This window comes from Nicotiana sylvestris, chromosome 4 (genome assembly GCF_000393655.2).
Source record: "Nicotiana sylvestris chromosome 4, ASM39365v2, whole genome shotgun sequence".
Classification (NCBI taxonomy): Eukaryota; Viridiplantae; Streptophyta; class Magnoliopsida; order Solanales; family Solanaceae; genus Nicotiana; species Nicotiana sylvestris.
In genome coordinates this window covers 80006020-80030438 of record NC_091060.1, presented here as the reverse complement: position 1 = coordinate 80030438, position 24419 = coordinate 80006020, and the positions used below count along the sequence as shown (strand labels likewise).

General features: G+C 31.2%; 2 protein-coding genes across 2 annotated transcripts; one reads left to right on the top strand and one right to left on the bottom strand.

The window, feature by feature from the left end:
• The first annotated feature begins 965 nt into the window (after positions 1 to 965).
• LOC138889749 (uncharacterized) lies at positions 966 to 1831 on the top strand. Its single transcript, XM_070173085.1, has 2 exons — positions 966 to 1436; positions 1493 to 1831. The coding sequence occupies exons 1-2, from the start codon at positions 966 to 968 to the stop codon at positions 1829 to 1831; spliced, it is 810 nt and encodes a 269-aa protein (XP_070029186.1).
• Positions 1832 to 3313: 1482 nt separating this feature from the next.
• LOC138889748 (uncharacterized) lies at positions 3314 to 23187 on the bottom strand. The gene is made up of 2 exons (XM_070173084.1): positions 22714 to 23187; positions 3314 to 3337 (listed from the first exon to the last, which is right to left on the bottom strand). The coding sequence occupies exons 1-2, from the start codon at positions 23185 to 23187 to the stop codon at positions 3314 to 3316; spliced, it is 498 nt and encodes a 165-aa protein (XP_070029185.1).
• Positions 23188 to 24419: the final 1232 nt, after the last annotated feature.

The following is a 24419-nucleotide window of genomic DNA, read 5'->3' as shown; positions in this document are numbered from 1 at the left end:
ATAAGTATGACAAAGAACCTTGTTCATCATAAGTGGACTAAGCACATAGATGTTAGGCACCATTTCTTAAGAGACAACTATGAGAAAGGTTTGATCTCCATAGAATTTTGTGCTACTGATAAGCAAATTGATGACATCTTCATTAGAGCACTGAGTAGAGAAAACTTTGAGAGGAATAGGTTGGAATTAGGGATGATTAAGATCACCTAATAGATCCAGCTCAGAATGCACAAAAAAATGGAAAAAAAATTGGCTAGGAATTCTAACCTTGTGCAAATATCTAGATTAATTCTTACTCAGTTTCATACTTTAACTAGTATACTCCTATGACATGTGTATATATGACTCACTGATCTCTTACAATATTATCTCTATTATGGCATTTGAAGCATGTTCAAGAGAGTTCTATATGAAGAACATGGTTTATCAGTATGGGTTCATATGAAAGCCCAGGTATATTTTCTATACTTTGCACCACATCTCCAGCCTTCTTCATAATTCTAAAACCGTCAAAAATTCCTCTTCAATCCTAATTGCCCTCTTCTCCAAAATTCCCAAATTCTCTCAAAAAACTAAGAAACATGTCTAACTCACAAGATCATCTTGGCACTCTTCCACCACCATCTCTCTCAAATTCATCCTCATCTACTCCACCCAGTGTATCTCCAAAACCTAGGTTTCGAAGGTAGAAAATGCTTGCTCGAAAAACTGTAGCATCTAGGGCTCTGAGGAAGGTTTTAAATGAAAGGTTGAAAGCTAGCCAAGTGAAATAAATCCCAGCTCCAAAATCTGATTCTAGCTCTGAGTCTGAATCCTTTCAATCCGCGACTGAGGGAGATGGACATGGGTCTTCTGACTCTGAAAAGACTCAAAAATCTCCTTCTGAGGTAAGTTCCTCTGTGGTTGAAAACTTAGAAACTAGGTTTGTTCTAGTTGGACCCATTAGGGATGTTGAGTAGACTAAGATGAGTAGGAGTGGAGGTAAAAAGAAGTCTGAAAAAGAAAAAGAGAGAGAGGGTGCATGTGGTGAAGAGAGGGGAAAAAGGAAGGGAGCAATTCTTGCTATATGTGGGGTTGCACAAGATAGGTTAGATGACAGTGGCATGAAGTCAAGGGGAAGTAGTTCTGGAGAAGCAGCTGAGGGGTTGGTTCATCTAAGCAAACAAAGAGATGAACATATTTCATCTACTGAAGAAACCTTGGTTGACCTACTGAAAAAGGTTGGGGCAAGTTATGACCCAAAGAAACGCAAAACTACTACACCAAAAGCCCCAAATGTTCCCAAGCTATCCAAAAAAAGAAAAGCCTCATCCCCAACACCTACTGCCTCTTCAGTGCCTAGGGGTAGAGCCACAAGAAGCAGGGTAAAACATAGTGAAGCTGATCTACAAAAGGCTTTAGAAGAAAGCAAGAAAAGGAAAAAGGATAAGGGAAAGGTTGCATAATCCTCAGAGGCTGTTGAATAAGAAGAGTGGAACTGGTCCATCAAGAGAGGGGTACAATAGTGGAGGTTCCTACACCCAAGCCTAAGAAACCCAAGACTTCCTCCAAGAAGTCCTCCTCTGTGTTTGTAGCTGTTGAACCCACACTAGCCAATAGGACAAGATCTGCAGTGAAAGCTAAACAAATCAAAGTTTTTGATGATGATGATTGGAGTGGACAAGAAGAAGAAGAAGAAGAAGAAGAAGAAGAAGAAGAAGAAGAAGAAGAAGAAGAAGAAGAAGAAGAAGAAGAAGAAGAAGAAGAAGAAGAAGAAGAAGAATCTGAGAAGGAACAGGATAAGCTTGCCATTTTGGGCAGAAGAAAAATCTTTAAAAAGGTAGATTGTTGAAGGACCTGGTGGAACTAGGGATGATGATATTGGTAGACTCTTTGGCTTCTCAAGGATGGAAGGACATGGTCCTTCACATGGAAGGTAGGCTAGCTCGAAATGAGTTGATTGAATTTATGGCAAATGCTGTTGTTAAGGATGGAGTTGTCAGTAGCCAGGTGAAGGGAGTTCCAGTGCAGTTTGATGCTGTGAAACTGGGAGAGATTCAGGACATACCCTCTAAAGGGTTTGATGAGTATACTAGGCAAAGGTGGCCATGCCTGGACTCCCTCCCACTGCCCTTGAAATCACCAAAAGGTTATGTGATTCAAAGAATGTGAATGAAGCCAGAGCTGTGCATAAAAGTGAGATGAGGCCTCATCACAAGGTGGTGTTTGAGTTTGTCAACAAGTGCTTATTGCCAAGACAGGAGAGAAGGCACACTGCCAACTACATGGATCTGGTTCTTATGGAATGCCTAGAGAGAGGAAAGCAAATCAACTGGCATGCCCTCATAGTCAAACTGCTAGGCATGGTCATAAATGGTTCTAAGGCTCATGCTACCCCATATGGCTTCATACTAACCACAGTTCTGGACAGGCTCAATGAGCCTCTGAATAAATGGAAAATGGCCTCAAGCAAAGAACATTTTGGCATCAAAAATCTTCTTGCTTGTGACTATCTAGTCAATGCCATCCCAGTTGAACCTGGTTCATCCATGAGGACACCCATCAACAGCAAGGTTAGGACTTTAGTTCAGGAATGTGCAGCTAAGGATGCTGAAATTGCTAGGCTCAAGGCTCGTATGGTTGAACTGGAAGTTGAAAGGGATGGTCTCAGAATTGAGCTTGCAAAAGAAAAGGAAAAGAATGATGGAATTCTTCAGAACATTCTGAATCTTCTCCAAACTCAACCCTCCAGTTCCTCCAAGCCTTAGGACTCCTAGTTTCTATCTCCTAAACTAGTTCTAGTACCCCCCCTCCCCCAGTGACCCAAATTAGGGATTTTTCTATCGTTTGCTCATGGTTTGGATGTTTTTCTTTATTTTTATGGATTGTTAGTGGCAACATATCTCTCTTAATGACAACTACTGTTTTCTCTTGTTCAATGATTATTCTGCCCTTGATAGTTTAAATATGTTTGTTTGATTACTGATGATTGCACCATGATTGCACTTGCAGTTGCCCTAGTGGCCATGAGTACTTATTAAAATCTTGAATTCACACTCTGTATGCAACTTTTCGATGATGCCAAAAGGGGGAAGAGATATTGTGCTTTACACATATTCTGAAATAAGTGATATTTATAACCTAATTAACCTGGTCCTTGATGAAAAGAAAATTTTCTAAGTTTAGTGTTGATGGTTAAGCTGAGTTCTTACGGGTTTTTTGATCAGTAAAAAGCACAGAGTTTGTCATCATCAAAAAGGGGGAATTTATTTGCCCAAGAACAGGTGAAGTTTTGAAGAATAACAAATGAACTCAATCACGGACCAGGTCCATCTTATGAAGCACTAACATGATCAACCTACACATGTGAGATGCACATGAAGGAGATAAGTCCTACTGATCAAGCAGCAATATCTCCTGATTTGATCGAAAACGTTGCATATTGGATAAAGGGAGAAAGTCTCCTTATATGAAGAGAACACAATCTGGATAAAGAGAGTGTTAGAGTTTGATATCTTCAAGGACTCAACTACGATAGAAGATCAGAAATTAAGTCCCAATCAAACTCTGATTTCTAACCTATTAAATGACAGTGATTGTTCTCTTTTTCAGGTATTGCACAAACGCAAAAGTTAAACTAAATTGAAAGCAAAAGAGCAAGGTGATTTTGTAAGCAATTTATGTAAGATTTGAGTGTGCATACCTGAAGCTACTTGAATGAGATAGAAGAACCAGTTCCATTGTGTTTTTTCTTATTCTAGTTCAATTGTAGTAGATGAGTAAGGATAAAATTTCTACAAAACTGGTTTATAGAATTATGTGAAAAATATAAAGAAAACATGAAAATGGAAAAAATATTAGTAAAAAATTTGGCATGTTGCAAAAGTAGAATAGCACCCCAATTTGGCTGCACAGATAAATATTACAAAAAAGAAGGAAAGAAAAAGAAATTTAAATCAAAATATTTAAACTCATATATTCCTTATAATCTCTTGAATATCATAATTGTTTATCATGTTATAGTACTGTTATAAAGAACATCTTGAGAAAGTTTGCCTGTCTAATAATGCTGAGAGTAGTTAAGCCCAGACTATGCCATCCTAAAGTGGAAACCAGTAGGCAAGGAAGCCGTTTAGGGGAGTACACAGAGTTGAGGCGCTGTTAGGGTAAATGATTGAAGCATGAAAAACATGGTAGTGACCAGAAAAGATTGTTCAGTATAACTTATTAAAATATGATAAACTCTATGATAAACAAAGAGGTTAGAGGGAATATGTTTAGTAAACACATGATAAGGATAAATAATAAATCTAAATGAACAACCACACGTATTTATTAGAAGAAAATATTGACTACAAAATACTTATGTTATATATCTTTAAGAGACTTAATAACGATGTTAAAAGAAAAATTTACGATATTTTAGTTACTTTTGAAATAATATATGTAATGGAACAAGCATTTACAGAACTAATTGTATCACATGAAATAGATATATTAGATCTATATGAACTAGATTTATATTCAGACTAATGATCACATATCAAGTTAATAAAATCTTTTTATAAATGAAACATAACACTTTTCATTATATAAGATTCTATAATACCCAGAAATGGAAACTTCTTAAAAACCTCAGTAACATAAATAGAAAAATAGATTGTGTTAAATACAATATTAAAACCTGCAAAGATATTATTAGATATAATAAATTACGTAATAAAGCTTTACTAACTATAGAAAATGAAATTGAATTTTATGAAGATAAACTTGAAAGTTATCAACACAGAAAAGAAATAACACTGAGAAATATAGAAACCATGGATATATGTATCAACAGGTATACATCTCAGTATTAATATGAACAAATCAAAAATTGATAGTTACAAATATTTTAAGTACTGGTTAGAAATTCTAAAACATATAAATATGTCAAAAATAATATTAGAAAAAAATATAGAAGAATATCAAAAAACTAAAGATATTAAATACTTAGAATACACACTTGAAAATATAAAAGAAATTTCAAGGTTAATTTCGCTAGCTACAGATAATCATGAAAAAGCATTTAATTCCACAACTACATAAAAAAGATCCTATGAAAAATAAGATGAACTCAAACAACCACCCCCAAATTGGTATCAGAGCTATGAAAAATAAACATTTATATTAAGAAGCAAATCATGAAAAATAACACTGACATTAATAGTACAAACCCGCAAAACAGTGAAACAATCAAAATAACTAAGAAATCGCAGAAAATTAGGAAGAAACTAAAGAAACTATATATAGAATATGAATACTTAAGTATCACAAAAATAAACAAAGCTAGGCTGTCCAAATTAATCGATATAATATCTAAAACAGAATATAAATATATTTGTTATCTAAAGGATAAAAGATGAATAAAGAAGAATTCGCATTAGAAGAGAAAACATATGAGAATCCAGAAGGATTAAAAATAACAATAATATTTTCTAACTTAGGAAGAAGATATAAAAAAATAGGAAATAACCTAAACTTAATGTTAGAAAAAGAAACTGTAAAACTAGAGGATAGTTTAACCGCCATGGTTAGAATAACAAAAGAAAACGAAGAAATAGATAGAAAACGAGAGATTAAAGAAATACAACAGCAAGCTAAAGAAAAAATACAACAGATAGAGGAAGTAAAAAACACTAAAATAACAGAATTAGAAAAAGAATTAGAGATGCTAAAACAGATGTATGCAAATAAACTAAAAGAAAAGGAAAAACGTAAAGAAGAAGAAGAAGAACTAAAACTAACAAATGAGATAGAAAGATTCAAATTACAGTTAGAAGAAGTACAGGAGAGTCCATCAAAAATAAGTATAAACGAAATAAATGACCAAAGTGATAAAGACACAGAACTAGGAGAAAACTATTCAGAAACAAGTGAAACATACACAGAACTTATAGAAAAAACAGAAAAGATAAAAATAAACCCAGAAATAAATACAGGAGATATGAACGAAGATAAACCAAGCATATCAGGAATAAAAAATCCAAAACAATTAAACCCAACCTATTACAGAGTAAGTTATGATGCATATGACAGAAACAAAACATTATGGGATAAAAGGTTAAATAAGAAATGGGCACCAAGACAGATAACTGAACAATATAATTTTTTAGATCTAGATTGTGTAGCAGATATAAATAAAACAATACAATTATGGATAGGATATATCTCAAAACAACTAATAGATAATAAAATAACAATAACGGAAACACCAGGATATATAGAAAGAACATTAATAGGAACTGTAAAATTATGGTTACAAAATTTATCAAGTGAAAGCTTAGACACATTAAGGAGTAATAAAAAACTTGACGGTACAACTACAACAACAGTTACAGATATATTAAATAAATATGAAATAGCAATAAGAAATGAATTTAGTAGTATGACAACAGAAGTAGAAGAACAAAATAAAGAAAAAATTACAAATAGAAATTTAATGACAAAATTAGCAATATGTAATATGTGTTATATAGATGAATATACTTGTGCATTTAGAGACTATTATTATAAAGGAACATATAGTCCAGATGAAAGTAAAGAGATAAGAAAATTATATTTTACAAAATTACCAGAACCCTTTAGCTCAAAAATAATAAAAAGTTGGAACGAAGCAGGACTAGCAGATACATTAGGAGTAAGGATAAAATTTCTACAAAACTGGTTTATAGAATTATGTGAAAAATATAAAGAAAACATGAAAATGGAAAAAATATTAGTAAAAAATTTGGCATGTTGCAAAAGTAGAATAGCACCCCAATTTGGCTGCACAGATAAATATTACAAAAAAGAAGGAAAGAAAAAGAAATTTAAATCAAAATATTCAAAGTATAAATATAGGAAACCAAGAAGAAGATATTATGTAAAAAATTATAAACATAAAAAACCATATAGGAAAAAGAAAAAACTAACAGAATGTACTTGCTATAATTGTGGAAAGCTAGGACACTTAGCCAAAGATTGTAAATTACCAAAAAACCCAAAGAAGAAACAAATTACCGAAATATTGATAGATAATGATAAATATACACAAGTAGAATATGTAGATTATGAATTAAGCAGTGAAGACAGCATATATGAGATATCAGAAAACGAGTTCTCTGAAAATGAAATAAACAAGGATATAGAAGAGTCAGATGAAGAAAATTATGACTGAAAAAGATATACAAATTATACAACAAGAAGAACACCAAGATGAACAATCTTCAGAACAAAAAATAATATTTGACGCTAATATATTTGAACAAATAAAAGGAAAAGAATTGGATCTAAGTATAGACAAAATATTAGAAGTACCAACAATAAAGAATTGGTTTAAAAGACAAAAAGAAGAATACTATGTAGTAAGCCAAAGAGAACATATAATAGATTGTAAATACATCAAAGGTAAAGCACAAATACCAATTTTAAATAAAAGACTACTAAATAAAGAAATACAAGATATAAAAGCAAAAAATCCAATAAAATATGTACACTTAGGAGGAACGGAGATCCTAATAAAAGCATGTTTTAGGGAAGGAATAGATACCCCTATAGAAATATACTTGGCAGATGATAGGATTGTACAACCTATAGAAAAGAGTATAATAAGTGCTGTAAGAGGTAACTTAATATACCAAAAATTTAAATTTATAGTAAGTGCTAACTATTCAGTAGCAGTAGATGATAAAAATATAGATAAATCATTAGTATTATACTGGAAAATGTCTGGAATAGAATTAGCACCAGGAAGTAAAATATTCACAGCAAGATGTAAAAATCTATATGTCTTAACAACAAAACATAAGATAACAGCTAAAAATAAAATAAATAAAATAAAAATAGAAAATCCATTCGAAAGAATAGTATCAGTTATAGACAACAATGATTACAGTTATACAGAAATAGACATGGATGAAGATTTAGAAATAGTAAAAGAAAGATTAAGCACATCAAAACGAATAAATAATGAAATGCCAGAAACATCATCAAGAAGTACATCAAGAAGTACATCAAAAAGAATAAATTATACCACTCCACAAAAATTAATAGAACAAAAAATAGAAGAAATAAACCCACATCATTATTATATAACAGGAATAATGGACCAAAGAAAATATTTAATACTAATAAATACAGGGCAGGAAGAGAATTATGTTATAAGAGAACTAATACCAGAACAAGAGATAGTAACAATAGAACAACAAAATTCAGAACTACCAAAAGCGTTAAGAAAAAACGAAGAAACAACTGAAAAAGAATTAATTATTGGAGGAATACCAATATTAATAAATTTTAAAATATATCAAGGAGATAAAAATATTACACTAGGGATAAAATGGTTAGAAAAAGTCAAACCATATAAATTAGAAGATAGGCAATTAACAATAAGTTATGAAAATAAGAAAATAATAATAAAAAGAACTTTGATATAATGCCAAAGATATACATACTTTCCAAAATAATAGTAGAAGGATATTATAATAGATATTATACACCTATGGTGGATACAGGAGCAGAAGCTAATATGTGTAGACATAATTGTTTACCAGAAAGTAAATGGGAAAAGCTAAAAACCCCCATAGTAGTAACAGGATTTAATAATGAAGGAAGTATGATAACATATAAAGCAAGAAATATAAAAATACAAATATGGGATAAAATATTAACCATAGAAGAAATATATAGTTACGAATTCACAAATAAAGATATATTATTAGGAATGCCATTTTTAGATAAATTATACCCACATATTATAACAAAAACACATTGGTGGTTTACTACCCCGTGTAAACAAAAATTAGGAGCAAAAAGAGTAAATAATAAAGTAAGAAAAACAACACCCTGGATTAAAGGAAGTGAAAAGATTACCCAAAAATTAGAAAATGTAATACAAAGTAACCATAATATAGAGATAATCATTTTCTCAATAAATAAGATAAAACCACTACAAGATAAACTAGAATTACTATATAATGATAATCCACTCCAAGGATGGGAAAAACATCAAACAAAAATAAAGATTGAACTAATAGATGAAAATAGCATAATAACACAAAAACCTTTAAAATACAATTTTAATGATTTAACAGAATTTAAAATGCATATAAAAGAATTATTAGATAATAACTACATACAAGAAAGTAATAGTAAACATACTAGCCCAGCATTTATAGTAAATAAGCATAGTGAACAAAAAAGAGGAAAAAGCCGTATGGTTATAGATTATAGAAACTTAAATGCAAAAACAAAAACATATAATTATCCGATACCAAATAAAATACTGAAAATTAGACAAATACAAGGATATAACTATTTTAGTAAATTTGACTGTAAATCAGGATTTTACCATTTAAAACTAGAAGATGAATCTAAAAAGTTAACAGCATTCACAGTACCACAAGGATTTTACGAATGGAACGTATTACCTTTTGGATATAAAAATGCACCAGGTAGGTATCAACATTTTATGGATAATTACTTCAACCAATTAGAAAATTGTATAATATATATAGATGATATATTGCTATATTCTAGAACAGAGAACGAACATATAAAACTACTAGAAAAATTCATACACATTGTAGAAATATCAGGAATAAGTTTAAGTAAAAAGAAAGCAGAAGTAATGAAAAATCAAATAGAATTTTTAGGTATACAAATAGATAAAAACGGAATAAAAATGCAAACCCATGTAGTACAAAAGATAATTAACTTGAATGAAACACTTGATACAAAAAAGAAGTTACAATCATTTTTAGGATTGGTTAACCAAGTAAGAGAATATATTCCTAAATTAGCAGAAAACTTAAAACCATTACAGAAAAAATTAAAAAAGGACATAGAATATCATTTTGACGAAAAAGATAAAATACATATACAGAAGATAAAAAATATGTGTAAAAAATTACCAAAACTATATTTTCCAGATGAAAAGAAACAATTTACATATATTGTAGAAACTGATTCTAGTGATCACAGCTACGGAGGAGTTCTAAAATATAAATATGATAATGAAAAAATTGAACACCATTGTAGATATTATTCCGGATCATACACGGAACCACAATTAAAATGGGAAATAAATAGGAAAGAACTATTTGGATTATATAAATGTTTGTTAGCATTTGAGCCATATATTGTTTATAACAAATTTATAGTAAGAACAGATAATACACAAGTAAAATGGTGGATAACTCGGAAAGTACAGGATTCAGTAACTACAAAGGAAATAAGGAGACTTGTATTAAATATACAAAATTTTACATTTACAATTGAAGTAATACGGACTGACAAGAATGTTATTGCAGACTACCTATCAAGACAAAGGTACCCAAACAGATGAAAGCCAAGAATCAAAAGACATATTTACAATCCTTACTACTCTATCCTTACAGATGGAGAGTATGGGAAAAAGATTACAACAGCTAGAAAGTCAGCAGCATGACTATAAAAATGCGGAGCTAAGTCAATCGGAAGACTCTAAACTTCCAGAGGTAGAAGGAGACGTTGGGAAACTCCAAAAAACCCATAACACAGTTGCTTTATATACAGCTGCAGGTACAAGCAAACAAGTTAGCAAAAAGCCACATATCAATGTAAACCTAAATACCGTATTTGATAAGCCATTTACATCAAAAAAGCCAAGAGAAGCAATAGTTATAGCCCCACAAACTTCAACCTATGCTAATAATACCCAGAAATGGAAACTTCTTAAAAACCTCAGTAACATAAATAGAAAAATAGATTGTGTTAAATACAATATTAAAACCTGCAAAGATATTATTAGATATAATAAATTACGTAATAAAGCTTTACTAACTATAGAAAATGAAATTGAATTTTATGAAGATAAACTTGAAAGTTATCAACACAGAAAAGAAATAACACTGAGAAATATAGAAACCATGGATATATGTATCAACAGGTATACATCTCAGTATTAATATGAACAAATCAAAAATTGATAGTTACAAATATTTTAAGTACTGGTAACAGAATGTACTTGCTATAATTGTGGAAAGCTAGGACACTTAGCCAAAGATTGTAAATTACCAAAAAACCCAAAGAAGAAACAAATTACCGAAATATTGATAGATAATGATAAATATACACAAGTAGAATATGTAGATTATGAATTAAGCAGTGAAGACAGCATATATGAGATATCAGAAAACGAGTTCTCTGAAAATGAAATAAACAAGGATATAGAAGAGTCAGATGAAGAAAATTATGACTGAAAAAGATATACAAATTATACAACAAGAAGAACACCAAGATGAACAATCTTCAGAACAAAAAATAATATTTGACGCTAATATATTTGAACAAATAAAAGGAAAAGAATTGGATCTAAGTATAGACAAAATATTAGAAGTACCAACAATAAAGAATTGGTTTAAAAGACAAAAAGAAGAATACTATGTAGTAAGCCAAAGAGAACATATAATAGATTGTAAATACATCAAAGGTAAAGCACAAATACCAATTTTAAATAAAAGACTACTAAATAAAGAAATACAAGATATAAAAGCAAAAAATCCAATAAAATATGTACACTTAGGAGGAACGGAGATCCTAATAAAAGCATGTTTTAGGGAAGGAATAGATACCCCTATAGAAATATACTTGGCAGATGATAGGATTGTACAACCTATAGAAAAGAGTATAATAAGTGCTGTAAGAGGTAACTTAATATACCAAAAATTTAAATTTATAGTAAGTGCTAACTATTCAGTAGCAGTAGATGATAAAAATATAGATAAATCATTAGTATTATACTGGAAAATGTCTGGAATAGAATTAGCACCAGGAAGTAAAATATTCACAGCAAGATGTAAAAATCTATATGTCTTAACAACAAAACATAAGATAACAGCTAAAAATAAAATAAATAAAATAAAAATAGAAAATCCATTCGAAAGAATAGTATCAGTTATAGACAACAATGATTACAGTTATACAGAAATAGACATGGATGAAGATTTAGAAATAGTAAAAGAAAGATTAAGCACATCAAAACGAATAAATAATGAAATGCCAGAAACATCATCAAGAAGTACATCAAGAAGTACATCAAAAAGAATAAATTATACCACTCCACAAAAATTAATAGAACAAAAAATAGAAGAAATAAACCCACATCATTATTATATAACAGGAATAATGGACCAAAGAAAATATTTAATACTAATAAATACAGGGCAGGAAGAGAATTATGTTATAAGAGAACTAATACCAGAACAAGAGATAGTAACAATAGAACAACAAAATTCAGAACTACCAAAAGCGTTAAGAAAAAACGAAGAAACAACTGAAAAAGAATTAATTATTGGAGGAATACCAATATTAATAAATTTTAAAATATATCAAGGAGATAAAAATATTACACTAGGGATAAAATGGTTAGAAAAAGTCAAACCATATAAATTAGAAGATAGGCAATTAACAATAAGTTATGAAAATAAGAAAATAATAATAAAAAGAACTTTGATATAATGCCAAAGATATACATACTTTCCAAAATAATAGTAGAAGGATATTATAATAGATATTATACACCTATGGTGGATACAGGAGCAGAAGCTAATATGTGTAGACATAATTGTTTACCAGAAAGTAAATGGGAAAAGCTAAAAACCCCCATAGTAGTAACAGGATTTAATAATGAAGGAAGTATGATAACATATAAAGCAAGAAATATAAAAATACAAATATGGGATAAAATATTAACCATAGAAGAAATATATAGTTACGAATTCACAAATAAAGATATATTATTAGGAATGCCATTTTTAGATAAATTATACCCACATATTATAACAAAAACACATTGGTGGTTTACTACCCCGTGTAAACAAAAATTAGGAGCAAAAAGAGTAAATAATAAAGTAAGAAAAACAACACCCTGGATTAAAGGAAGTGAAAAGATTACCCAAAAATTAGAAAATGTAATACAAAGTAACCATAATATAGAGATAATCATTTTCTCAATAAATAAGATAAAACCACTACAAGATAAACTAGAATTACTATATAATGATAATCCACTCCAAGGATGGGAAAAACATCAAACAAAAATAAAGATTGAACTAATAGATGAAAATAGCATAATAACACAAAAACCTTTAAAATACAATTTTAATGATTTAACAGAATTTAAAATGCATATAAAAGAATTATTAGATAATAACTACATACAAGAAAGTAATAGTAAACATACTAGCCCAGCATTTATAGTAAATAAGCATAGTGAACAAAAAAGAGGAAAAAGCCGTATGGTTATAGATTATAGAAACTTAAATGCAAAAACAAAAACATATAATTATCCGATACCAAATAAAATACTGAAAATTAGACAAATACAAGGATATAACTATTTTAGTAAATTTGACTGTAAATCAGGATTTTACCATTTAAAACTAGAAGATGAATCTAAAAAGTTAACAGCATTCACAGTACCACAAGGATTTTACGAATGGAACGTATTACCTTTTGGATATAAAAATGCACCAGGTAGGTATCAACATTTTATGGATAATTACTTCAACCAATTAGAAAATTGTATAATATATATAGATGATATATTGCTATATTCTAGAACAGAGAACGAACATATAAAACTACTAGAAAAATTCATACACATTGTAGAAATATCAGGAATAAGTTTAAGTAAAAAGAAAGCAGAAGTAATGAAAAATCAAATAGAATTTTTAGGTATACAAATAGATAAAAACGGAATAAAAATGCAAACCCATGTAGTACAAAAGATAATTAACTTGAATGAAACACTTGATACAAAAAAGAAGTTACAATCATTTTTAGGATTGGTTAACCAAGTAAGAGAATATATTCCTAAATTAGCAGAAAACTTAAAACCATTACAGAAAAAATTAAAAAAGGACATAGAATATCATTTTGACGAAAAAGATAAAATACATATACAGAAGATAAAAAATATGTGTAAAAAATTACCAAAACTATATTTTCCAGATGAAAAGAAACAATTTACATATATTGTAGAAACTGATTCTAGTGATCACAGCTACGGAGGAGTTCTAAAATATAAATATGATAATGAAAAAATTGAACACCATTGTAGATATTATTCCGGATCATACACGGAACCACAATTAAAATGGGAAATAAATAGGAAAGAACTATTTGGATTATATAAATGTTTGTTAGCATTTGAGCCATATATTGTTTATAACAAATTTATAGTAAGAACAGATAATACACAAGTAAAATGGTGGATAACTCGGAAAGTACAGGATTCAGTAACTACAAAGGAAATAAGGAGACTTGTATTAAATATACAAAATTTTACATTTACAATTGAAGTAATACGGACTGACAAGAATGTTATTGCAGACTACCTATCAAGACAAAGGTACCCAAACAGATGAAAGCCAAGAATCAAAAGACATATTTACAATCCTTACTACTCTATCCTTACAGATGGAGAGTATGGGAAAAAGATTACAACAGCTAGAAAGTCAGCAGCATGACTATAAAAATGCGGAGCTAAGTCAATCGGAAGACTCTAAACTTCCAGAGGTAGAAGGAGACGTTGGGAAACTCCAAAAAACCCATAACACAGTTGCTTTATATACAGCTGCAGGTACAAGCAAACAAGTTAGCAAAAAGCCACATATCAATGTAAACCTAAATACCGTATTTGATAAGCCATTTACATCAAAAAAGCCAAGAGAAGCAATAGTTATAGCCCCACAAACTTCAACCTATGCTAATAGCCTACACCACAACAAAAAGGTATATAACCATATTACTCAAACATATATTGAGAATATATATAAAATCCAGACATTTCTGAACCTAAACCCTAGATCAACAACTACTACAGATCCAACACAAGATTATGTAACCCAAAAACTACAGGGATATAATAGGCTTATAGCCCAGCCAAAAACAAAAGCAAACCTAGTAAAAACATGTTACAACTACGGATTACTTAGCACAGTATATACCCATGACGGAGAAGAAATAATTGGAATACCAGAGCTATACAAAGCATTTGTCACCTTCAAGAGAATTACAAAAGGCAACCTATTCTTCATCAAATTCTATACAGCACCAGCGGAAATACTATATGATGAAATAAAACCCATAATACAGGTGATAAAAATAGGACTAACACGAGATATGATAATACCGGAAGAGATAGAGAAACAACCGGAGATACAGAAAATGGAGATACCAAGTTTCTATGCTAATAAAAGAATAATTGGTATAGCAACTATTATTCAAGAACTAGCTAACAATTATCTACAAGGAAATGCTATCTGGAGCTACTATTCCAGAGACCAATTGATGATATATGCCAACTCGAAGGAACTACGCCAAGGAGATATGGATGAAGTCCAGAAATGGATTTTATCATTATTAAAACCAGAAATGCAACCAACTACCAGAGCATTGAAAAAAGAATTTATTTCAAACGAGTTATTAACAAGATACTGCAAACTAGTAGGACACAAATATCCAGACCACATATGTTCAAAGTGCAACGGAGATGATAACTATGTACCAGAAGTCCAACTAGAATGAAGGTATCAACAAGAAGACAAAAGAAGAAGACAGCTACTGGAAACATATAATGTAAAGTAAATAGTACTAGTCGCATTCATGAACAGTAAAGGTCGTTCATGAATAGTAAGAGTCATAAAGTAAATAGTATATGTCATAATCATGAACAGTAAAGGTCGTTCATGAATAGTAAGAGTCATAAAGTAAATAGTATATGTCATAATCATGAACAGTAAAGGTCGTTCATGAATAGTAGGAGTCATTTGTAAACAGTAAGAGTCGTTTTAATTTTCTTTATATAGAATGTAAATCTGAGGAAGGAGGACATCCTCAGACATCCTCACCCTTACCTTCTCTCTCTAATATTCTCTCTTATCTTCTCTCTTGTAAGAAATATCTGAGTTATTTACAAGTATCTAAAACAGCTATGGAGCATTCAAACGAGTTACAAAACCAGGTAAGTTTATTTATAATCATGTTTAACTAAACTCTTATAAGCCAAGAATCAAAAGACATATTTACAATCCTTACTACTCTATCCTTACAGATGGAGAGTATGGGAAAAAGATTACAACAGCTAGAAAGTCAGCAGCATGACTATAAAAATGCGGAGCTAAGTCAATCGGAAGACTCTAAACTTCCAGAGGTAGAAGGAGACGTTGGGAAACTCCAAAAAACCCATAACACAGTTGCTTTATATACAGCTGCAGGTACAAGCAAACAAGTTAGCAAAAAGCCACATATCAATGTAAACCTAAATACCGTATTTGAATCTTTCTATCTCATTTGTTAGTTTTAGTTCTTCTTCTTCTTCTTTACGTTTTTCCTTTTCTTTTAGTTTATTTGCATACATCTGTTTTAGCATCTCTAATTCTTTTTCTAATTCTGTTATTTTAGTGTTTTTTACTTCCTCTATCTGTTGTATTTTTTCTTTAGCTTGCTGTTGTATTTCTTTAATCTCTCGTTTTCTATCTATTTCTTCGTTTTCTTTTGTTATTCTAACCATGGCGGTTAAACTATCCTCTAGTTTTACAGTTTCTTTTTCTAACATTAAGTTTAGGTTATTTCCTATTTTTTTATATCTTAAACATATAATTATCCGATACCAAATAAAATACTGAAAATTAGACAAATACAAGGATATAACTATTTTAGTAAATTTGACTGTAAATCAGGATTTTACCATTTAAAACTAGAAGATGAATCTAAAAAGTTAACAGCATTCACAGTACCACAAGGATTTTACGAATGGAACGTATTACCTTTTGGATATAAAAATGCACCAGGTAGGTATCAACATTTTATGGATAATTACTTCAACCAATTAGAAAATTGTATAATATATATAGATGATATATTGCTATATTCTAGAACAGAGAACGAACATATAAAACTACTAGAAAAATTCATACACATTGTAGAAATATCAGGAATAAGTTTAAGTAAAAAGAAAGCAGAAGTAATGAAAAATCAAATAGAATTTTTAGGTATACAAATAGATAAAAACGGAATAAAAATGCAAACCCATGTAGTACAAAAGATAATTAACTTGAATGAAACACTTGATACAAAAAAGAAGTTACAATCATTTTTAGGATTGGTTAACCAAGTAAGAGAATATATTCCTAAATTAGCAGAAAACTTAAAACCATTACAGAAAAAATTAAAAAAGGACATAGAATATCATTTTGACGAAAAAGATAAAATACATATACAGAAGATAAAAAATATGTGTAAAAAATTACCAAAACTATATTTTCCAGATGAAAAGAAACAATTTACATATATTGTAGAAACTGATTCTAGTGATCACAGCTACGGAGGAGTTCTAAAATATAAATATGATAATGAAAAAATTGAACACCATTGTAGATATTATTCCGGATCATACACGGAACCACAATTAAAATGGGAAATAAATAGGAAAGAACTATTTGGATTATATAAATGTTTGTTAGCATTTGAGCCATATATTGTTTATAACAAATTTATAGTAAGAACAGATAATACACAAGTAAAATGGTGGATAACTCGGAAAGTACAGGATTCAGTAACTACAAAGGAAATAAGGAGACTTGTATTAAATATACAAAATTTTACATTTACAATTGAAGTAATACGGACTGACAAGAATGTTATTGCAGACTACCTATCAAGACAAAGGTACCCAAACAGATGAAAGCCAAGAATCAAAAGACATATTTACAATCCTTACTACTCTATCCTTACAGATGGAGAGTATGGGAAAAAGATTACAACAGCTAGAAAGTCAGCAGCATGACTATAAAAATGCGGAGCTAAGTCAATCGGAAGACTCTAAACTTCCAGAGGTAGAAGGAGACGTTGGGAAACTCCAAAAAACCCATAACACAGTTGCTTTATATACAGCTGCAGGTACAAGCAAACAAGTTAGCAAAAAGCCACATATCAATGTAAACCTAAATACCGTATTTGATAAGCCATTTACATCAAAAAAGCCAAGAGAAGCAATAGTTATAGCCCCACAAACTTCAACCTATGCTAATAGCCTACACCACAACAAAAAGGTATATAACCATATTACTCAAACATATATTGAGAATATATATAAAATCCAGACATTTCTGAACCTAAACCCTAGATCAACAACTACTACAGATCCAACACAAGATTATGTAACCCAAAAACTACAGGGATATAATAGGCTTATAGCCCAGCCAAAAACAAAAGCAAACCTAGTAAAAACATGTTACAACTACGGATTACTTAGCACAGTATATACCCATGACGGAGAAGAAATAATTGGAATACCAGAGCTATACAAAGCATTTGTCACCTTCAAGAGAATTACAAAAGGCAACCTATTCTTCATCAAATTCTATACAGCACCAGCGGAAATACTATATGATGAAATAAAACCCATAATACAGGTGATAAAAATAGGACTAACACGAGATATGATAATACCGGAAGAGATAGAGAAACAACCGGAGATACAGAAAATGGAGATACCAAGTTTCTATGCTAATAAAAGAATAATTGGTATAGCAACTATTATTCAAGAACTAGCTAACAATTATCTACAAGGAAATGCTATCTGGAGCTACTATTCCAGAGACCAATTGATGATATATGCCAACTCGAAGGAACTACGCCAAGGAGATATGGATGAAGTCCAGAAATGGATTTTATCATTATTAAAACCAGAAATGCAACCAACTACCAGAGCATTGAAAAAAGAATTTATTTCAAACGAGTTATTAACAAGATACTGCAAACTAGTAGGACACAAATATCCAGACCACATATGTTCAAAGTGCAACGGAGATGATAACTATGTACCAGAAGTCCAACTAGAATGAAGGTATCAACAAGAAGACAAAAGAAGAAGACAGCTACTGGAAACATATAATGTAAAGTAAATAGTACTAGTCGCATTCATGAACAGTAAAGGTCGTTCATGAATAGTAAGAGTCATAAAGTAAATAGTATATGTCATAATCATGAACAGTAAAGGTCGTTCATGAATAGTAAGAGTCATAAAGTAAATAGTATATGTCATAATCATGAACAGTAAAGGTCGTTCATGAATAGTAGGAGTCATTTGTAAACAGTAAGAGTCGTTTTAATTTTCTTTATATAGAATGTAAATCTGAGGAAGGAGGACATCCTCAGACATCCTCACCCTTACCTTCTCTCTCTAATATTCTCTCTTATCTTCTCTCTTGTAAGAAATATCTGAGTTATTTACAAGTATCTAAAACAGCTATGGAGCATTCAAACGAGTTACAAAACCAGGTAAGTTTATTCATAATCATGTTTAACTAAACTCATATATTCCTTATAATCTCTTGAATATCATAATTGTTTATCATGTTATAGTACTGTTATAAAGAACATCTTGAGAAAGTTTGCCTGTCTAATAATGCTGAGAGTAGTTAAGCCCAGACTATGCCATCCTAAAGTGGAAACCAGTAGGCAAGGAAGCCGTTTAGGGGAGTACACAGAGTTGAGGCGCTGTTAGGGTAAATGATTGAAGCATGAAAAACATGGTAGTGACCAGAAAAGATTGTTCAGTATAACTTATTAAAATATGATAAACTCTATGATAAACAAAGAGGTTAGAGGGAATATGTTTAGTAAACACATGATAAGGATAAATAATAAATCTAAATGAACAACCACACGTATTTATTAGAAGAAAATATTGACTACAAAATACTTATGTTATATATCTTTAAGAGACTTAATAACGATGTTAAAAGAAAAATTTACGATATTTTAGTTACTTTTGAAATAATATATGTAATGGAACAAGCATTTACAGAACTAATTGTATCACATGAAATAGATATATTAGATCTATATGAACTAGATTTATATTCAGACTAATGATCACATATCAAGTTAATAAAATCTTTTTATAAATGAAACATAACACTTTTCATTATATAAGATTCTATAATACCCAGAAATGGAAACTTCTTAAAAACCTCAGTAACATAAATAGAAAAATAGATTGTGTTAAATACAATATTAAAACCTGCAAAGATATTATTAGATATAATAAATTACGTAATAAAGCTTTACTAACTATAGAAAATGAAATTGAATTTTATGAAGATAAACTTGAAAGTTATCAACACAGAAAAGAAATAACACTGAGAAATATAGAAACCATGGATATATGTATCAACAGGTATACATCTCAGTATTAATATGAACAAATCAAAAATTGATAGTTACAAATATTTTAAGTACTGGTTAGAAATTCTAAAACATATAAATATGTCAAAAATAATATTAGAAAAAAATATAGAAGAATATCAAAAAACTAAAGATATTAAATACTTAGAATACACACTTGAAAATATAAAAGAAATTTCAAGGTTAATTTCGCTAGCTACAGATAATCATGAAAAAGCATTTAATTCCACAACTACATAAAAAAGATCCTATGAAAAATAAGATGAACTCAAACAACCACCCCCAAATTGGTATCAGAGCTATGAAAAATAAACATTTATATTAAGAAGCAAATCATGAAAAATAACACTGACATTAATAGTACAAACCCGCAAAACAGTGAAACAATCAAAATAACTAAGAAATCGCAGAAAATTAGGAAGAAACTAAAGAAACTATATATAGAATATGAATACTTAAGTATCACAAAAATAAACAAAGCTAGGCTGTCCAAATTAATCGATATAATATCTAAAACAGAATATAAATATATTTGTTATCTAAAGGATAAAAGATGAATAAAGAAGAATTCGCATTAGAAGAGAAAACATATGAGAATCCAGAAGGATTAAAAATAACAATAATATTTTCTAACTTAGGAAGAAGATATAAAAAAATAGGAAATAACCTAAACTTAATGTTAGAAAAAGAAACTGTAAAACTAGAGGATAGTTTAACCGCCATGGTTAGAATAACAAAAGAAAACGAAGAAATAGATAGAAAACGAGAGATTAAAGAAATACAACAGCAAGCTAAAGAAAAAATACAACAGATAGAGGAAGTAAAAAACACTAAAATAACAGAATTAGAAAAAGAATTAGAGATGCTAAAACAGATGTATGCAAATAAACTAAAAGAAAAGGAAAAACGTAAAGAAGAAGAAGAAGAACTAAAACTAACAAATGAGATAGAAAGATTCAAATTACAGTTAGAAGAAGTACAGGAGAGTCCATCAAAAATAAGTATAAACGAAATAAATGACCAAAGTGATAAAGACACAGAACTAGGAGAAAACTATTCAGAAACAAGTGAAACATACACAGAACTTATAGAAAAAACAGAAAAGATAAAAATAAACCCAGAAATAAATACAGGAGATATGAACGAAGATAAACCAAGCATATCAGGAATAAAAAATCCAAAACAATTAAACCCAACCTATTACAGAGTAAGTTATGATGCATATGACAGAAACAAAACATTATGGGATAAAAGGTTAAATAAGAAATGGGCACCAAGACAGATAACTGAACAATATAATTTTTTAGATCTAGATTGTGTAGCAGATATAAATAAAACAATACAATTATGGATAGGATATATCTCAAAACAACTAATAGATAATAAAATAACAATAACGGAAACACCAGGATATATAGAAAGAACATTAATAGGAACTGTAAAATTATGGTTACAAAATTTATCAAGTGAAAGCTTAGACACATTAAGGAGTAATAAAAAACTTGACGGTACAACTACAACAACAGTTACAGATATATTAAATAAATATGAAATAGCAATAAGAAATGAATTTAGTAGTATGACAACAGAAGTAGAAGAACAAAATAAAGAAAAAATTACAAATAGAAATTTAATGACAAAATTAGCAATATGTAATATGTGTTATATAGATGAATATACTTGTGCATTTAGAGACTATTATTATAAAGGAACATATAGTCCAGATGAAAGTAAAGAGATAAGAAAATTATATTTTACAAAATTACCAGAACCCTTTAGCTCAAAAATAATAAAAAGTTGGAACGAAGCAGGACTAGCAGATACATTAGGAGTAAGGATAAAATTTCTACAAAACTGGTTTATAGAATTATGTGAAAAATATAAAGAAAACATGAAAATGGAAAAAATATTAGTAAAAAATTTGGCATGTTGCAAAAGTAGAATAGCACCCCAATTTGGCTGCACAGATAAATATTACAAAAAAGAAGGAAAGAAAAAGAAATTTAAATCAAAATATTCAAAGTATAAATATAGGAAACCAAGAAGAAGATATTATGTATTCCTGATATGCTTGGTTTATCTTCGTTCATATCTCCTGTATTTATTTCTGGGTTTATTTTTATCTTTTCTGTTTTTTCTATAAGTTCTGTGTATGTTTCACTTGTTTCTGAATAGTTTTCTCCTAGTTCTGTGTCTTTATCACTTTGGTCATTTATTTCGTTTATACTTATTTTTGATGGACTCTCCTGTACTTCTTCTAACTGTAATTTGAATGTCCCTACAATAACTTAATTCATGGGGGTTGTCGGTATTCCTCAATTCACCTAGCATAATATCCTGATCCCCTTCTTCATTTAGAAGTTTATGAAAGTAGGTCTGTCATCTCCTCTTAATCTGGTCATCCCCCATCAAAACTTTGCCGTCATCATCTTTTATGCACCTCACTTGGTCCAGATCTCGAGCCGTCCTCTCTCTCACCTTAGCGAGTCGGAATAACTTTTTCTCCCCTCTTTTGTTCCCTAGTTCCTCATACAGATGAGCAAATGTTGTCGTCTTAGCCTCCATTACTGCCATCTTCGCCTCTTTCCTAGCTACCTTATATCTCTCACTATTCGCTCTCTTCTCCTCCTCTCCAGTGCTCCCTACGAACCGCAGGTACGCCGCTTTTTTTGCTTCCACTTTACCTTGGACAACTGCATTCCACCACCAGTCTCCTTTGTGGCCACCGGTGCGGCCCGAAGATATCCCTAACACCTCTCTTGCTGCCTTCCTTATACAGTCTGCCGTCGTCGACCACATAGTGTTTGCGTCCCCACTACTTCTCCAAGCTCCCATTGTCGATAGCCTTCCTTCCAACTCCTGAGCTTTATCCTTACTCAAGGCACCCCACCTAATCCTCGGACGGCCTCGTACTGACCTCTTCTTCCTCCTTATCATAATACCAATGTCCATCACCAAAAGCCTATGTTGCGTTGCTAGGGTCTCACCTAGGATAACTTTGCAATCCTCGCACAACCTTCTATTGCATCTCCTGAGGGGGAGATAGTCAATTTGAGTCTTCGCCACCGAACTTTTGTAAGTAACCAAATGCTCATCCCGATTCGAAAAACTTGAGTTCGCAATCACTAGATCGAATGCCTTGGCAAAGTCTAACAGCGAAGTGCCCCTTTCGTTCCGCTCCCCGAAATCAAAGCCGCCATGCACCTCAGTATAACCATCTGCAGACGACCCAATATGACTATTGAATTCTCCTCCTATGAATAACCTCTCGGAAGGCGGAATACTACGAACTATGTCATCCAACCCCTCCCAAAAGCGCCTTTTAATCTCCTCATCCAAGCCTGCTTGCGGCGTGTACGCGCTAACGACATTTAAAGTACACTCACCCACCACCAATTTAATACTCATTAGTCTATCATTCACCCGCCTGACCTCTACCACCGACTCTCTAAGATGGCTATCTACCAGGATACCCACTCCATTCTTACCCCTTCGGACTCCAGAGTACCATAACTTATACCCATCCACGTTTTTCGCCCTCGATCCAACCCACCCAGTCTCTTGGACGCACGCTATATTAATCTTCCTCTTCTGAAGTATCTTCGCCAACTCTATAGACTTACTTGTTAGCGAACCTATGCTCCATGATCCGATTCTCAACCTACAGGCTCTCTTGCCCCCTCTACCTCCCCTACTTCCCGTCCCACACCCTGACCCCGGCCCCACACTCTGCCTCACCCGAGGACATGCCCTTAATCTATCATCCCAGACTGCATCCACTACAGCCACGACAAATCTCAAGAAGACTCACTAGTGCACAACGGACAACGAATCAAACTAGAAGGAAACAAGTGACTACAAGTACACTAGTTGAATGATTGAACTACTGTGAACCAAAGTAACATCAATTTAGCTAACACCAAAAGGGAAACAGTAGAACAGGAGGTACCAACTCCCGAGAACCAAACCTGTGTTGATTTGCTATATTCGATGTAGTTGTACACCCATGCACCGCTTCCTATCGCCCATTGTGGACGCTCGTCCAGGTTGCTCTCCTTTGCTAGTGCTCGTGCGCCCAACTGTCTCCACAACTCGAGAATTTCCCTGAAAACATAAAAATACCACGACCCAAAAACCAAAAAGGGATGTCACCACTACCACTGGTGTAGCCCTGACAGTAGTAG

Excerpts from the sequence above, each read along its gene's own strand:
- LOC138889749 (XM_070173085.1), top strand. The coding sequence starts at position 966 with ATGAGTAGGAGTGGAGGTAAAAAGAAGTCTGAAAAAGAAAAAGAGAGA. Across the intron at positions 1,437-1,492 it reads GGAAAAAGGATAAGGGAAAG|AGGGGTACAATAGTGGAGGT; the intron begins GTTGCATAATCC and ends GTCCATCAAGAG.
- LOC138889748 (XM_070173084.1), bottom strand. The coding sequence starts at position 23,187 with ATGGACATTGGTATTATGATAAGGAGGAAGAAGAGGTCAGTACGAGGC. Across the intron at positions 3,338-22,713 it reads AGTTATTCCGACTCGCTAAG|GTTGATCATGTTAGTGCTTC; the intron begins GTGAGAGAGAGG and ends TCACATGTGTAG.